General features: G+C 39.4%; 1 protein-coding gene across 6 annotated transcripts in view; it reads right to left on the bottom strand.

The window, feature by feature from the left end:
* Positions 1-13,771, bottom strand: part of LOC105257905 (AT-rich interactive domain-containing protein 2) — a 44,952-nt gene that overhangs the window by 1,503 nt on the left and 29,678 nt on the right. Inside the window, exons 5-15 of one of the 6 annotated variants that reach the window (XM_011268835.3) lie at positions 7,672-8,150; positions 6,990-7,498; positions 6,101-6,501; positions 5,793-6,012; positions 5,309-5,714; positions 4,409-4,720; positions 3,352-3,558; positions 1,301-3,264; positions 1,013-1,172; positions 754-912; positions 100-183 (exon numbers count right to left, since the gene is read on the bottom strand). In XM_011268835.3, coding sequence (XP_011267137.1) covers positions 100-183; positions 754-912; positions 1,013-1,172; positions 1,301-3,264; positions 3,352-3,558; positions 4,409-4,720; positions 5,309-5,714; positions 5,793-6,012; positions 6,101-6,501; positions 6,990-7,498; positions 7,672-8,150 — 4,901 coding nt within the window. The remainder of the gene's footprint in view (positions 1-99; positions 184-753; positions 913-1,012; positions 1,173-1,300; positions 3,265-3,351; positions 3,559-4,408; positions 4,721-5,308; positions 5,715-5,792; positions 6,013-6,100; positions 6,502-6,989; positions 7,499-7,671; positions 8,151-13,771) is intronic. The other 5 variants (XM_011268836.3, XM_011268838.3, XM_011268839.3 and 2 more) reach the window with 5 other exon arrangements.

Here is a 13,771-nt window from a genome sequence, read left to right as displayed (position 1 = left end):
AGCACAAAGAGGCGACAAAAGGGACAGCAACAACAGCAGCGCACAGGGGCTGTGGCTGTATTGTGGTGGTTTTTTTCCAACTCTGAACACATTTTTTACCTGTTCCGGTGGAGAATTTTGCCCAGGTCTGGGGGAAGAAGAGCTTGATGAGGTGGCTGCAGCGGGCTTGGTCGGCCTCTGCTGCTTTGCCAGGGAAGAGAAAGAACAAGAAATTTCGTTAAATTAATCGTTCAAAGATTATCAAAGGAACAAGATCGAAGACTTGAGAGATTTCACAGAATCGACTTGATAGAATATAAATATATGATAGGGATACAGATTATAAGAGAGAAGTCTATTACGAGATATGTAGAATTATAAATCTGTGTAGCAGTGTCATTTGTATATTGATTTATACTATCGCAGAGAGAAAGTTTACCTCAGAGATTATTCTTGTGTAGTATACAAAATACATTTTTTTAACCCCGTTCTTCCGTTCGTGTCTATTTTTCACCCAATTTTTATTTCCAAAATGCATTCTATAAATATTATTTCAAATAATATTTTTCAATTTTACATCTTTGTCAATCTTCCATTTTTAATCAAGTACAATACACACGCACTCACACAGAGGAAACATTTTATTAAAATCATATTAAGCATTCATTTAAATTTGTTTTCAATATATACAGAAAGAACACGAATAGAGAACGGTAAACTCCATGTCTTCGAGCACCGAAAATTTTGAAGTTATGAAACATTTTTAAAACTTACCATTAGCTCCTTAGGATTAACGAATTCCAGAGCGTGCCGTTTAATAGCGTGAAATGCGGCATTGGGTGCATATCCGGGATGATGCGGAGTCGAAGGTAAGGACGTGGAGACTTCGGTTTTACCCGTCACCGTCAACTGTTTTCTCCTTATCGACATTGTCTAAGAAAAGATTATCGCGAATGTAAAACTCGCCGGATCTTACCGATTATTAATTTCCTCGAGATTATTAAAAAAAATAAATTGCAAAATTTTTACTTACATCCGCGTTACAGTGCCTATCGTAAAGATGCGTCATTAACGAAAATCTGCGTCTCTTAAGAGCGTCGCAACTCGCCCACAGACACAATATCTCCTCGCCACCGGTCGGACAGTGAGCCTCACAAACATGAAGATAGACTTCGTGCGGTGTTTTAAATTGTCTGAAATCGAGAGATATTTTTCATATAAAACCATCACGCCATAAATGGATATATAATTATATTTCACTAGTTTCGGGGATTGAAATGGATTAAGAGTTCTCAATTCCAAAAGTTATTTTCGAACTTACCTAAGACAGCCTCGCCATTCGCACAGATAAGCGTTGGGGTCGATTTTGATCGTGATAGTTTTACTCTCCTGTGGTGACGATTGCGGCGTCGGTTGTTGTTGCTGCTGCTGTTGGCTCGTGGAAGGTTTTGACTCTGGCTCGGTAGAGGTCGACGAACTCACTGTCTTCACGACTTTCGTGGTGGATGGTGGTTTAACAGCGGACACGCCGTGCGTGGCAGCCGCCTGGTGCGGTGTCGTAGGTCTCGTGGGCGGCGGCGTGGACGCCGGAGTGGGAGTCACCACCCTGGACGGCACGCTGGTAGAGACCGGAGTTTGTTGTGCCATCGCCGGGATTGTAACAGTCACGGTATTCGGATTGGCCTGCGCCACCGAACTATTGACTATAATGGAGGCTTGCGGGATAGTAGCGGACGTCGGTACAAGAGGCGGTGGAATGTTGCCGAGCGCCGGGCTCTGTAAAATTGGCCGTGGCACTTGCGTCACAACCACTTGCTGCCCTTGCGGCGTTACCGCTACCATCTTCTGTGGGGTCGGCTGCGCGGCGGCTTGTGGTTGCAATATGATGATCGTCTTGGTACCAGTTCCCTGTTGCTGCGTTGTCTGCGCCACGAGAACGGTTTGAGCCTGTCCCTGCACCAGAGCTGTTTGCGGCTGTGCCAATACATAGTTTTGACCAGGTACACCACCGGACACTACATATTGCAACTGCCCACCTGCGCTCTGTTGTAGTAACACTTGAGGTTGAGTCGGGGGCGGTCTTCCCTTCATCGATGCGGTGGGAATGATAACTTGATTATTTGTCGGAATCGTTTGTTGTACGACTATCTGCCTGGGCGTCGCCACTATGAGTTGTTGCTGCTGTTGATGTGGCAGCGGTGGTTGTGGCTGCGGCGCCTGAGTAATTTGATTGATGAATATGTGAGGCTCTTCCTTGATGTGTAGAGTCGGTGGATCTTCCTTAACAAGAATAGTCGGCGTCGGTTCTGTCTTGACATGTAGAGGAGGAGGTGGAAGAGGAGCTGCTATCGTCGATGCCGTTGCTTCCTTTATCGTGTCCTTGTTAACATTTACTTGTTCCTCTAGATCTGTCTCATCTTCTATGCAATCCGCGGCCAAGGCTGCATAGAGATTTGCTGCGGTGGAGGAAACTGTTGCTTTTTCACTGTCTTTATCGTCGTCCTGTTCCTCCGATTTTATACTCGATACTGTGGATTCCGCTGTAGTCGAATCGACTGCTGGATCGGGCGACATCGTGCCATTGGAATATTTCGGCTTCTTGATATCTAATTCATCTGATTCACTGGCTGATCGTTTGATTCCTCGCGGCGCCTCGATCAGGGTATCCTCGGATGCCTCATTCTGTATGACGTTGCCGCCTTCCATCTCGGCCTTGAGTTTCAACTCGGTAGGAGATTCCTTTAATACTTTCTTAATGTGATTTTCCACTAGATCCATTTCCTTCTCGTTAATGGAATTCTTGCCGAGAACACCATTCAGTATCGGCTCCTTATCGACTTTTCTCTCTAGCAGATCAACTAGCATCATACTCTGTAACGGTTTATCTTTCGAACTCACGCTCGACGAATCCTTGGACGAGCCGTCCTCCTGCGCGTCGATATCCATATTATTGTTACTTGCCGGCGCACCGTTAAGTAGGATACCTTCGAAACTCGTCAACATGTTCTCCTCCTCGACGCCGACGCCGGAACAATCCCTGCTGCCGCCGATGCCGCTACTCGACGCCAGCGAGTTGTTGGTAGAATCCGAATCCTCAGCAATGGAAGTATATGTCGTGCGTTGATTAATCTTGTTTGGCGTAGCGGTGGCGACGGTGGTTGTCAAGGGCGGGCGACAAACCTTCGCCGGTGAAGAGGATATGTGATTTTCAGTCGAGTTTACCATCACTGTGGTGGTGGTAGATGTAACGATTTGATTGGCGTTGTCGTTATCGTTTACTTCAGTCTGGAATATACGAGATGCTCGATGCAGTCGAGACGATGTATGTCATACAAAATTTCGCCAAGTTTAGCTCGTAGAAGCGATACATACCTTCTCGCAGTTGTTAGTCATAACAAACTTGGCCCCGTTGAGCCTTTGTATCTTTTTGGCAGGAATAGGTGCGAGTGCCGATTTCTGCTTAGCGTTCACAGGAGTCTTTGGGAGTATCGTGGCTGGAGTGGCTGTGGGTGCGGCGGGTTGCATTACGCCCGTCATCTGTTGTTGCAGTAACCTTTGTTGTTGCTGACGTTGGGCAACCTAAGAAAAAGTTTGTGATGATGTTAATTGGGAAAAAAACTTAAATAATGTTTCGAATTTTTTTCCTATATTATTATATTTTTCGACGTTATCAATCTTACTATCGGAAAAAAATATGTCTTAAAGAACAATCGAATTCATCAAAAACCATGCTGTTGTTAGTGTTTAATATTATTCTCATCTATATTTCAAAATCACTCTGTTAAATATTGCTAATAAATCTCTTATCATAATATATTTGTCAAGAAGGAGAGGAAAGGATACGACATTCTGGTCTGAGTTTATATCTCTCAAAAAAAAGAAGAAATAACAAAATACGAAACAAAAATTTGAATACAACCAACACTACATTATAAGCGCAGACATTTTGACAAATAGTACTATAAAGAAGAATGCATATAAAACGTAATGCATATACTCATTGTATAATATAGATATTCCTGCAACATAATTAATATACATTGGAAATTAAAAATACTTTAGATAGATATCTTATATATAACAGACTTGTTAAAAGATTATTTACCTCGTACGAAATAGAAAAAATTACAGTTTACAAATGAAACAATTTCCTAATTCAACTTAAGAAAAAAACCTATTAATTTATATTTCTTTTTGCCGATTTCTTTTTAAATTGTATATGTTATATATATAACATATAATATTTAATTCAAAATGCACTTTAAATATTTTCTCGTTATTATTTGTATATTATCAATACATATAATCATCATTAAAATATTAGAAAAACAAATGAAGATCCAAAGATTTCAATCTGGTACATTTTAGAAAAAAAAATAGAAGACCAAAAAAAACTACTTATTCTCTTGTTAATGTACAACAATGATACCTGGTTGCTGGTTATTAGCTGGTTGGCACTGATGCTGGATGCGATGCTAGCGGTAGTATTTGTTACGCAGGCAGTAGGAGTAGACACACAAGTCGCAACAGCACTGGGCATGCAGTCGCTGCTGACTGTTACCTTAGTAGCCAATAGGCTCTTTATTATGGAACTCGACGTAGTGCCACTTCGATTATCTTCCTTAACAACTACCTGGACACTTTGTGACTGTTGCTGTGGTTGCGGCTGTTGCTGCTGTTGCGGTGTTTGGGAACCGCTCGCTAGCAACGCTTGGCTCAGATGCGGATGCGATACTGATACCTAATCGACAAGGAGGCAACATACAAATTTCGACCACCATAGCGGAGAAAAGTATAGTAGCATTTACGTGAGCACACAATCTGCGATATATCTCATACATTATAGCGTGGCTATAATTTTGCGTAGTTGGAAGAAGCGTTTGCAAGCATAAATCACAAATGATTACGATGATTGTATCGATTTTCTCAGAAAGAATTCTGATATTTTTTCTAAGACTGCGATGATTGCAAATAAGAAATACAAAATATCCTACATGTAACAAAGAAAATTTCATACACCGTATAAAATAATAGATGTAAAAGTGTAGATACTTTCTAAGAGATCTTGTGCAAAAATGAGATAAATGAATATTGCGTTTACGTTCTACTTTATCTACATCAATGACCATAGAGCTAAGTTGATTCGCACGAAGCATGCAAAGGAAACTCTCTCACCCCTGTATTACGAGGAAGTAAATACTAACTCGTGTTAAAAGGGAAAACCAACAGTAAGAATAGCGTTATGAAGCTATAACACAACCAAAGTGAGAACTAAGGTCATGAGAACGGCAGAGAACGGTACAGAGAGAGAGCTAGGACTCGGACCCACCTGACTTTTAGAATCGACCTTGGTCACTGGATTTTGGGACTGGCTCGAGGTGTTGTTGGACGGGGGTTTCGGCGGTGCGGACAATTGGGCCTTAAGGATAGGAGACGCGGGGGTAGTGGAGGTCGTTTGCGTCCCGGACGACGCGGCGGGACTATCGACCTGGGGAGCGGCCGTGCTATCGGGTGCGGGACTTATATTCTTGACTGTACGCTGTTGAACAGGAAGCACCTTTACTGGAGTTGTGTTGACCGCTGGAATCGGTGTATTAGTCGCGACCGCAGCGGTAGTTTGGCTCGGATAAGTGATCGGTGCGGGTGTCGCTCGTACACGGATGCCTTCATAATACTGAGTACCGGTATTCTCGCCCTTCAACGGATTCGGCCCCACGATACTGCCGAAAACGGATCTGTGCCGATAATACATGGCATGAGAGACACACGTACATATTTTACGTGTGATAATTTATTGTCTGAAGCAATTATACCTGACGCATCTGGGAAAATGCAACGGGGCTATTACCCCTCGTCTGCCGATTTTCGTACAGCAGCCGAGATACTTTTTGTACAACTCCTCCTGCTCGATGCGTATACCGGGTGCGAGCTCGAAAGTCGCTCTTACCCAGTTTAAAGCAAACTGCTCGTTCTCCTGAATGATTTGCTGATGCGCATTTTGCTGTTGAATCGCATTAGACGCCTCCACTGCTTCTATAAACGTAAAAAATAACGTTCGCCGATATTAAAAAGCACTTTCAGATTTTAACATCCTGAAAAAGAAGCCAGAAGGATTACATACTGTGCGTTGTCGACTTGGTTGAGGTCGCGGCGGGAGTTGTAGGTCGAGATGATGCCGGACTGGCAGGTGCCGCGGTGACGGTTGCGGTGACCGTCGCTGGAGTAGACGGAGTAGATGCGGACGTAGTCGTTGAGGCTGGCGTGGTGGGGGTAGCGGGGACGGAGCCCTGCACAGCATTGTTTTGTTGCGCCGCCACTGTGGATACTGTCTCGACTACTCGCATGAGAATACAAGCCTTTGGGCCGTAACTTTGCGCCTCCACGGTGACGAGAGCGACCAGAGTGTCAATGGCACCGCGAACTCGCGCGACACTTGTGCACGGTCTCTCACCCAGCGATGTTAAAGCGTATAAACATTCTAGTGTATACACTAAGAGGGCTATATCGCTCAGGGCTAAAAATCTGTAAGCAAGCATGACGAAATCTCGTGTTACAACATTATAAATGTATTTTAAATGGGAATTATATTAATGACGCCAATAAAAAGTAATCGATAAAAAATTATGTAACTTTTCAGATTTTTATTAACTATTATATTTTCTGCAATATTTTTGTTCTTTCCAAAAAGAAAAACAGAATTGTCAAAGTTGAAAAACATATTTAAAATTGACATTTGGCTTATGGTTTATAGAATATTCCATGAAACAAGAGTAAAGTGTTAATTTAATATAATATTTGTCTTAATAATATAAATTATTTATATTCTCGTAATACGATCGATTTTGAACGAAAAACTATCGCACAATATTGTGAGTCTCTGAAAATCAATACACTGTTGCATTACTTATATTAGTTTTTCTACACAATTTTATTATAGAAATTAAATTTCCGCAAAAAACCACGCTATTATAGCAAAAAGCTGAAAAATATACAAAAAAATCAGTGCATACCTGCATATAAGTTCATACACGTTGTCTGCCAAACCAAATGTGACGATCTCTTCGTTGATGTCCTGCTGGCTAATCTTGTTAAGCACCTCCAGGCAAGATATAACGATAAACCTGTCCTGAGACTCGATTCCCATGGCCACGCACGACAGAACGACATCCGTTATCCTCTCCCCGGCCTCCTTTAGAATAATTTCGTTCGCTATGTTCCCTAGTATATCGAAGCCGAGCTGATGTAAATTGCTCCATCTCGCTCTCACGCATAATAGGACAAATCGCAGGAAACACCGATTCCTGCCTAATATCACTGCGTTCTCCGGCGTGAAGCTGAGATTCCGCAGGATCGATGCGATCTGCAGCACACGCTGACCGTACGGATCTTGCGTACCTAACGTCCTACCAACGCAGAACAGATCCTTATCCTCCTCTTCGAATTTGATGGAATTTTGGTTTTGATCTCTCAGACTTTCGTCCGACGCAAGAAGATCCAACCGTGGGCAATCCGGAAGTATCTGAAATCACGCAAAACATCCGCGTTTGAAACCTCAAAAGCAAGACAGAAACTGATAAAACTATCCTAGAAAGTTCACACAATCGCGGACAGTGAAGCAATTGTTTAAAATTATTTTGAAAATATTAGTAGTTTAGATTCTTTCAAGGAAATTTCAAAAAGACCCAGTCTCACCCCATCGATATCAATCAGTGGCGGCGGCTCCTCGTTTTCTGTCGTCGACGCACCGACATCCTGTTGCTTGCCCTCCTTCTCCTTCTCTAAAGTCTTCCGTCTGGAGAACGTCGGCAGACTGGTGGGTGGCTTCTGCATAAAGGTCCTTTCGTTCGTGAGGTCTATCACATCTTGGGAATCGAGCACATCCGACCAGAAGGAGTTGATCGAGTAATTGCGGACGCGCGAGTACACCTCGATGAAGAGTTGCCGGGTACCGGGCGAGTCGAAGACACCGGCGTGTGCGAGGAGAATGTTCACTAGTCGGGGATACTTGTCCAGCCGTAGGGTGTGCTTGCCCTCGTTCGACAAAAGGGTGCAAACGTTGATGGCAAAGTCTTGCTCGTTTGGCAACGGCGACAGAAGCGACAGCGCGAGCTTGTCGTAATTCGAGGGCTTGTAAAGATCCGCCGAGAGTCCGTTGTAGTCTCGCAGAGATTCTGAAAGTGAAGCAAGACTAGATTTGAGTATTTTATGGCAAAGAAATATATCTCTCTTAAATTCTACAAAAAGTTGACCTCTCTCTTAAAATGCATCTGTAATTATACATAATTTTACTTAAATAAAATATATACAAGACAAATTATTTTTTAATTTTTTTTCAAATCATTGTCGGTATCCAGAATTAGATTTTAGATAGGTAACTTTAAAAAACTAAATTTGTGTGACAACGTGGAACTTATTCAATCAAGATTAACATTTGATTGGCTAGATTTGAGTATTTTATAACAAAGAAATATATCTCTCTTAAATTCTACAAAAAGTTGACCTCTCTCTTAAAATGCATCTGTAATTATACATAATTTTACTTAAATAAAATATATACAAGACCATAAATTATTTTTTAATTTTTTCTCAAATCATTGTCGGTATCCAGAATTAGATTTTAGATAGATAACTTTAGAAAATTAAATTTGTCTAACAACGTGGAACTTATTTAATCAAAATTGACATTTGATTGGCTAGATTTGAATATTTTATGACAAAGAAATATATCTCTCTTAAATTCTACAAAAAGTTGACCTCTCTCTTAAAATGCATCTGTAATTATACATAATTTTACTTAAATAAAATATATACAAGACCACAAATTATTTTTTAATTTTTTCTCAAATCATTGTCGGTATCCAGAATTAGATTTTAGATAGGTAACTTTAGAAAACTAAATTTGTGTGACAACGTGGAACTTATTCAATCAAAATTAACATTTGATTGGCTACGTTAATTGGCATCGATAACGATATCTCCGGAATGCAAAAAGATTACGTATTCGGCGGAGTGTCACCTGTATTATCTCTATCCTCGTTATGACTATGTTAATGCAATATTAACGAATGTCGCAGGTTTACCTTGGCTGTATAGATGCGAAGGTCGTGCAAACGTTTACGCATGTCGTATCTTTGCTAAAACCTTCGACATCGTTTTCAACGCGCGTATCACGTATAATAAATTCTCCGCTTATTTAAAATAATTAAAATTCGCCGCTATTATCACGGTGGCTAATTAAAATAATTAAAACGCGCCGGATTTCTCTAAATGCATCGCAAAATGTACAATCGTCGGGAAAAGTATATATTTTATATACATAAAGGTAAAAAATATGTTTTAATAGCGCTTCAATGTATTAAGACAGTATATAATTTCGTGAGACAGAATTTCCGAAAATTTCAAAGAGAAAGGCGTAAATTCACACACGGCCTTTTAGCATTTAAAATGTAACTCCCAACATGCTATACATTCTCAAGTCATTAGCATTGCAAATGTCGTTTTTACATGAATCGATAGAACTATCTTTCGCCTAGATGGGGAATCTTCTTTGGTAAAAATAAAGAAAAAAGAGGAGATAATAAAGAAGAGCGCAAAAGTGGTGGATCCCTGAAATTACACTCTTTTAACATTGAGCAAGGCGTTTGCTCGACTCGCTCTCTTTGTAAATGTTGAATGTACAAAACCAAATATATTTCTTCTTAGCGTTGCACGTGTCGGAGTGCATTTTTGCAAACGCGTTTCCGCCGATCGAAACATCTCTTTCCCTCGAACGCAACATTTCTTCGTCGCGAGAGCGAGTGCATCTCTGGCGATCGTCGACGGAATTGTCACACGGCCAATCCGACCCTGCCGCGCTTGACGACGGCTCATTGAGGCAGGTCATGGCTGGTTGATGCAACAAGAAAGCGAAGCTAGCATGATTGTGCATCGGATAGCGTTTCGAATCGAACGACGAAGTAAGCCGGCTCTTTTGCTTATCCGCATCGTTTTATCGCACACGGCGAGAGAGAGATTCAGATTTTACGTATACTAATAATACGCGAAAAAGTACAATTCTGGATCCAGCAAAATGTAATCTCTCATTTGTTTTCGGGTTTTATACTTATCATATCTACTTAAATCTTGTAAAAAAATTTCTTGAAAATTTTCTGATTTTTCAGGTGTTTTTGTTCAAAATTCCAGATAAAGAAAATATTATAAACAGGTTTTTGATGCAACTTTATAAAATAAGTTTCTTTTATTGCATGCGTTTGCTAATGCTTTTCACTCATATGAAAGAGAAACGCAAAGCTACTCAAGTTTCAAGTGCTAGATTTGCAAATGTACTGAGAAAAAATTGAATAGTTTTCGTAAAATAAACATTTATCATTTGCATAACATTTTTAATTTTTATCACTAAAAATTTCAATAAATATATTTGTATATTCAATATTTTGTTAAGATATTGAATATATGCAAACACAGAAAATTAATATATTTCTGATATATATTAATACATAATCCACAATTTGGCTTATCGGTAAATATATTTCCGACTAATTAAAATGTAAAAACAAAATTATTAAAGAAAGAATTTTTTTTTAATATTTTTTAAAAATATTCCCTGAATCTTCCAATAAAATCCCGTGGGAATTCTTCCATTTTCCCAAATACAAAAAATCCCTGAAAATTCTGGATGTCCCACGTTTTTGCAAGAAAATATTTTGTTTATTATAAAAATATAATTAAAAAATAAGCAATATATATATATATATATATATATATATATATATATATATCACAAAACTAAACATAAATTTTGAAAAAGTTCGAAAATGAATATAATCTAAATATATGTTATGTATCAATTCATAATTGGATCTAGAGCCGGGAAACATTTATTTTGTTTAAGAAATATAAAAGAGAGGCGAGGTCGATAAGAAATGATTATCGGTTATTGCTGGGATACGTGAGACGCTTATCAGAGAAGCGGCGATATTTTGAGTCGCAATATCTGGAAAAGTAGAGCCAACTAATCTAACGTTCGGTTCATCAAGCATACAATGGCTGGTTTATTCCGATTTATCTCGATAATCATCGTTTCATTAGGCACGAGCGGTTTCAACGACAAAAGACATGTTATCAGATATTAATAGAATTATATGTCTAATTAATGTATTGATTTTTTACATCGTGCACACAATTATATTTGAGTAACATCCGAGACGATTCGTAAGCTGATCGGCTTCATTCCTGATGCACCACAAGTAGGTTGTGTTCTCGGTCAAGGTCAGCTTTCTACAAGTGGCCGGCTACGTTCCGTCAATGAAAACATCGCGCTGGAACATCGCGGGATTATTATGGTAAAAGTCTAATTTTGATTTAAAAAAAAAATAGAGAAACAACAAAGTACACTTTTTTACATCTGCACATGTGTCATTTTCTAACTTTTCGAAGTAGATGAAAAAATTAACATAATATCATCTGTATCGGTTCATTTAAAAATTCCCCTTTATCTTCCATAATTTAAAATCAATTATTATTTAATCATTACTTATTAATCATCACTTATTTACGAGATCTTATGGCGAATCTCACTTTAAGATGAAAAGATCCCTTCAAGATCTTTATTCATCAAGATGATCTCTCTTTAGAAAATATAAAAAAGAATATGTTTGAATAATTGGGAGCATTTTTTTGCATCTTCCTCTCCTTGAGATTTGCACAATCGACGAGACGATGATCGATTTGTCAAACTGATAATCGTGCCTGTCATCCGGAGCAAATTAGTTTCCTTCTCCTAAGCAAAGCTTTAGCGAGGCGTATTGAGAGCTGCGAACACGAACTGAATATACGAGAGCTAAATGTACGTACGGGGCGCAACGTTATCGGGGATCGCGGTAATCTTTTCAGCCGCAAAACCGCGATCAATATCGCGTCCCAGGAGAAGTGTCGAGTTTCGTCGGAAACCGGCGAGGGGGGGGGCAGGGAGGGGGGGAACACAAACCAGCAACCGGTAACGGCGAAAGACGAAGGAAGGAGCCGCGGGGGTGGACAGAGAAAGGAACTGGATCCGAAGGAGAGTCATGGTCTCGTTAATAAAATCACGGGTCGTCAACGACGCCGCGAAGTGGCAAGTATCGATTTCAAGCCGAACACCTTGTTTCCATGGCGTAATAAAGGGAGTGCTGCTTTACGTAATGAACAAAGGAAAGTTTCTATCGCTAATAAAAATGTCGAAACTATTTTCGACCGCCGTCCCGTGCAACACATTCCAATATTATGTTTCACCAATTATCACGAATAAAGATCTTTTTTCCAGTTTTTAAATTATATAATATATATAATACATCCGCTTCGAGGGAGAGCATTGATTCTTTCTTCCGAGTTTTTACAGTTTCATAAAAAAGAAAAAAAAACGTGATATCTCATACTCTACCTATAACTGAAATTTGTAACATTTCCGCCGATAAAGCGATTGATTCGCGTTAACGGATCTATTTATACCTCGTCGTTGTGATAAAAGCAATACGCAACTGGCGTACTGTCATCGCACGACATCGTGTTTCCCCGCGTTCAATCAATCCGCTTCCACACTCGCGTCAGTATCAACAAACGCTTAACTATGATCAAATACCGATAAATAAGCAATATATACGGTATACATGTACAGGCGATACGATCGATTTTCATTCGTGACCAACGGGACAAACGTTATAATCCAAGCATTACCACTTTACTACGTTTCTGAGTAAAAAAAATGAAGAAAAAAAAAATCAAGAATCTGGAAGATATTGCGAAGAAAGGCGAGATTTGACGTTTACGAAATAAATAATTATTATGTAAATAATTATTATAATAAATAAATATTATAATAAATAATTATTATATCTAAATATCTGAATAATTTTGCGAAGAAAGGGGAGATTTGATGTTTACGAAATAAATAACAATTCCATGCGGAGCACGGGCCATTGTCTCTCTCTTGCCTTTAATCTCGTTCTTGAAAATGCGCCCGTCAAAATGGCTAAAATATAATTTTCGAGCATATAGTGGGGTGAAACGGACATCGTATGGTCCACGCGCGTTAATTGGCATTGCAGTCTGCTGACAAACGCCTCGTAACGAGATGAGCGCGCGCAGCGCGTCGATGGCACCAGTGGCACGCGGTGCCCCCCCTTGTCCTCTCTCCTCCAGACATCGTCGCGTCAATCGTCGCGTCGTTCGACCACAGGTGGATTCGACCGGAGGAGGCCAGGAATTTTTAACTTGTGCTCGTCGAATTAATTAATAATAAAAAAAAAACAATATTGATTAGCTCCTCCGTTCGAATTGTTTTTCAATTTTTATTTCACGTTAAAATATTCAAACCTCTCTTATTCCTTTCGCTTTTACCTTTTAAAAATTATTCCATGTTGTTTTGAAAAATTCATACATTTTTTATAATATCATGTATGTATAATATTACTTGTGCTGTATATGCTTTATATATTTTTTCTGTTTAGCAATTTATAATCACTGTGCGAGGGAGTCAATCACTATGACAATCATTGTAATACGTTTCATTAGAAATATATTCTGGTAGTATGATAGTATGGTATAAATATAATTTTAGGAAATGCAAATGTTTTAGAAAAATATGTATTGAAATAATACTAACAATATAAAAAAATAATATGCATTAGAAATACTTTTTAATTCTACGGCAGTACTGGCAATATTGACAATAAAATCATAATAGGAATACCAACAATACAAAAGCATTATTAACAACACAAAAGCAATACAATGGCAACGTTAGCAATGAAATGTG

This window comes from Camponotus floridanus, unplaced genomic scaffold (assembly GCF_003227725.1).
Source record: "Camponotus floridanus strain SB8 unplaced genomic scaffold, Cflo_v7.5 scaffold56, whole genome shotgun sequence".
Taxonomy (NCBI): domain Eukaryota; kingdom Metazoa; phylum Arthropoda; class Insecta; order Hymenoptera; family Formicidae; genus Camponotus; species Camponotus floridanus.
The sequence above is the reverse complement of the archived record's forward strand: the minus strand, read 5'-3'. Positions and strand labels throughout refer to the sequence as shown.